We start from the raw sequence: 4,339 nt of genomic DNA, 5'->3' as shown, positions 1-4,339 counted from the left end.
GTTACAGAGATATTTGAATAAATGTGTGAAAAACATGGAGTCATCTGCAACACCATAGGGCTAAGGGAAACTTACTATACTATTTAAGCTGAAAGAAAGAAGGAAGTAGAGAAGGACTGAAAATACAATTCATACAGATAAGAATATTTAAAGGGTATATGTAAAAATAGAAGAATGTGTGATTATAAACATAGGGCAGAAGTGCTATCCATGATAGCATTCACAGAAAAGGATATAATGGCAAGTTGATAAATAACTTCAGGGCCATAAGGAGAAGTGAGATGGGGACAGTTAATTTTCAGTAACCTCAATTTCCTCTTTAAGTACTAAGCTTGGTGATCTCTAGAATTTTGCAAGTTACCTTAATGATATTTTGAAGACTCAGATGACTATAAATTACATCAAACGGCTGTTCTGTAATTAGTGCGTGGTAAGACTGAATATTATTAGGAAGAACTGTTGAATCTATGAAGATATTTCCTACTACAAGATAACAATATCCCAAATATAGCTACGAATCAGCAAATTATCTGGATTCTAAATACTGACTCATACACAAGAATCAGAGCAGGGCATGGTAGAAAAATGTCACTGAACACATGCATGACAATCTGACTTTAAGGTTAAGTGCAATGCAGAAAATAGGGTGATAAATTAAATATTCATATCAATTAGTAACGTATATTAATGTAAATATATATGAATGTGATTATTCAATCAATGTATATCAAATATCAACATATATTTTTGGATGCTAAAGAAAAGTTATGATGTTAATAAATTGCAAAAATAATTAGGGTGATGAAATTAGTTTTTACATGAACATTGTGTTTTAATATTGCACATACATATTTATAAAGTCATTATATGCCATGCATACAATTCTGGCATAACAAAATTTTAATTTTTTTTATGTTAGGTGTAGTCAAATTTAACTAACAATGGTTGTGCCAGTCAAACTGCAAGCATGAACTACATAGCACACAAAAGAATAAAATAGTTTTGTTTTCTTTCCCCCCAGAAGTAAAAATTCCTGAAGTTTTGGCACCATTGTAAAGCTTATATAATGTTTATATCTAATCCCCTGTACGCTCATAAAATTGGCAGACATTAAGAATTTAGTTTTCATTGCTCCCTTTGGTGCTTCATTGGAGATAGAAACAAGTTATGGATTTAGTAAAAGTAATGTGAACAGCAGGGACTTAATTTACTGTATACATTTTTCTCACTATGCTCATTTCTTTGCTTCCTATCAGCCTTAAATACAGACAAGTTTCACACATTGCATTTTGTTTTAAGCTCATTAACCTAACAGTCTCACCATATTTTTAAGTTACATATTTAAAATAAATTACATATCTTCTCTTTAAAGAGATAAGACTAGTTTTTCTGTGGACTTTTCTACAATTTGGATTTATATGATTTTTTTCTAAAATAAGTAAATTTAGGTTGAATGCACTCGATGAGATCTTCATAGGTAAGATACTGTGTTCTACAACATTAGGTCATAACAAGACACACATAATATGGCAATTGATATTCTAGTATTGATTGACTCATTGATATTGTAGTATTGATCACATAATTAAGGTAGTGACTGACAACTCTGGCCTTTACACAGAGCAGAGTTTCTTCCCCCTTCAAAAAATTGTTAGTCTTTTCTACAATCATATTTTAGTATCTTACAAATTTCCTGATTTTCAATTATTTCGTGAGTTAGCATTTGTGATGATTCTCAATTCTGTAATTGCATAAATTTTTCACAATGATTGTTTTCTAATAACGTAATTTCTTTTATATCTGTTAGTTGGTAACCTGTAAAGTAGAGTTTTTTCTTACAAACTGGAGAAGTGCTATGGTTTCAACAAGGTACAAAAGAGAAATGCTCTTTGAATTTATAAGTAATATTGTTATATAGCTGAAATAAAGCTCTCATATTTTAAATAAGTAATTGACTTAAAGTTATTTTTAATTTGATTGCCAGGGCATGTTCTGCATTTTGTGGTCCACAAACTCATGGAATGCTTTATCTGTGTTATGGTGACCTTATGAGAAATTGCAGTATTGTCATCAACTAAACCTTTTTAACTCCTGAAGAATACACCTCAGAAGAGGAGTCAAAGAAGGCCTTTTCATCAACTATATTAAAGACAGATACTGAAGTAATTTTCCATTACTCTTTTAAAAAGTATAGCCTGGGTATCAGAAATTTTTTGTTGTAAATATTAATACGTTATTAGTTATGTGACTTGGATGAGTCACCCAAAGGGGTGCTACCACTAATTTTATATTTGTATATAATAATGATAAAACTACTTATCTCATAGAGTTGCTGGTCAAAAAATACTATATGTATATATATATAGTGTTTTATAATATTTATTATAAATTATATAATATCTTAGAAGCACACACATGTTATTGAATGGACTTTCATATGCTCCTGCTGGGAATGTAATGAAAGGCACTTTGTAAGTGGTTTGGTAACATACGCTAAAGCTTACTGAATACATATCTTAGAACCCTACCATTACAATGTGGGTATATAATAACCAGAAACACAAATCTTTACAATAACATAGGTGTAAGGATATTGACATTAGCACTATTTTGATAGTTAGAAATTAGAAATTAAACAAATTCCCATGAACAGCAGACTGAATAAGTAAATCATGATTTATTTACTAGTGAAATATTACATAACAAAAATGAACTGGATATAATTTTACTGAATTTTATAAAGCTCACAAATATATCAGAAGAGGAGGTACAAAATACAAAAGAACACACGCACACTATGTAATCAGTTTTATATACATTTTTATAGTAGTGAAGATTTATCTTTGGTACTAGAAGGTTACCCTTGGGGATGCCATCACAGAAAGGTGACACAAGGGACCTTCTGAATTACAGTTAGGCTTAGGGATTTGCTTAAGGTTATTCATCTCTTTTTGCTTGAGGGCTTTTTAAAAATTAATTACGGGTCTATTCACTTTTTAAAAATTAATAGATTGTACTGTATTGTATTTATATTGTACTTTGAAACCTGGTAAAAAATATAGATTTTATATCTTTTGTATTTACTTAGATGGAATTAAAGGAATGGGCCTATGCCACTATCATCCCCAAGGTCTTGGCCATGTCTGGAGACCCCAACTACCTGCCCCGCATGACCATGCTCTTCTGCATCAATGTGCTGTTCAGAGTCTGTGGGCAGGGCATCACTGCCAAGTGTATGCTGCCCACTGTCCTGCGTATGGCTGGAGACCCAGTTGCCAACGTCCACTTCAATGTGGCCAAGTCCCTACAGAAGATAGGGCCCATCCTGGTCAACAGTACACTGCAGAGTGAAGTCAAGCCCATCTTAGAGAAGCTGACCCAGGACCAGGATGTGGATGTCAAGTACCTTGCACAGGAGGCTCTGACTGTTCTGTTTCCCACCTGACACTGGAAGAGGAGCCAACTCTGGTGTCCACCCTCCAACCTCCCCATGTTCTTCCTCAGGAAGGCACTGGGGGTACTTGGCTGTTACCCCCTGTGCATGTTCCTCCTCTTCCCAGGCCGGGAAAACTGCTCACTGTCTCCCAAAGGAGTAGTGGAGCATAAGGTTGGATAGGACAGCAACTCAGGGAGGAAGGGGCCCCTCGGCTTACCTTGGGGAGAGATGTGAGCATCCCAGGTCACTGGCTCCTGCTGCTATAACAGGGAAACCCTCCTCCATGTACTTCACCTTCCTTTCTCCCCCTCACTGTTTTTTTTTAATGTGTGTCAACTGTGCTGTTTTTATTTTATTCCTCCACCTTCCCTTTTTTTTTTTTTTTTGGCCCTTTTCACAGAGAAATAAAGGTCTAGAAATAGTCAAACAAACAAACAAAAAACCTTCATTCTCCTTCATGAATGAAGTATCTCAAGAATGGAAAATCAATCATCCCATACCATCCCATCTACTCACTTCAAATTAGTAGTCAATCATCCCATACATGGGATGTAAAAACATGGTTAAAAAAAAAATAAAGATTTTACACTTTTTGTATTTACTTGGATGGAATTAAAGTTCCATCCTACATACATGGGATGATTGAATACTAATTTGAGGTGAGTAGATAAACAACTACAGGCCCACGTGAGAGGAAAAACATAATTAAATTCAAGAAAGGTGGAGGGAGGATGGGAAGAAGGGGCTCAGTAAGCTCCCACTTAATGGGTACAGCATATGGGAATATTGTACAACTTCTGGGTGAAGGGCTCAAATGCAGCTAGGACTGTTCTTAACAGACATAAACAATGTGACCTAATGGTGTATCTCCTTATATTAATCCTAAGTAAATATATATATACA

At 34.4% G+C, this 4,339-nt stretch overlaps 1 protein-coding gene across 1 annotated transcript; it reads left to right on the top strand.

Moving 5' to 3' along the window:
- Nucleotides 1-3,088: 3,088 nt before the first annotated feature.
- Nucleotides 3,089-3,524, top strand: LOC128596436 (serine/threonine-protein phosphatase 2A 65 kDa regulatory subunit A alpha isoform-like). The gene has a single exon (XM_053606069.1). The coding sequence runs from the start codon at nt 3,089-3,091 to the stop codon at nt 3,443-3,445; it is 357 nt and encodes a 118-aa protein (XP_053462044.1). The 3' UTR covers nt 3,446-3,524.
- Nucleotides 3,525-4,339: the final 815 nt, after the last annotated feature.

Source organism: Nycticebus coucang, chromosome 10 (assembly GCF_027406575.1).
Source record: "Nycticebus coucang isolate mNycCou1 chromosome 10, mNycCou1.pri, whole genome shotgun sequence".
Taxonomy (NCBI): Eukaryota; Metazoa; Chordata; class Mammalia; order Primates; family Lorisidae; genus Nycticebus; species Nycticebus coucang.
The sequence above is the reverse complement of the archived record's forward strand: the minus strand, read 5'-3'. Positions and strand labels throughout refer to the sequence as shown.

Bases quoted from the DNA above. Each gene is read 5' to 3' on its own strand.
- LOC128596436 (XM_053606069.1), top strand. From the start codon at position 3,089: ATGGAATTAAAGGAATGGGCCTATGCCACTATCATCCCCAAGGTCTTG.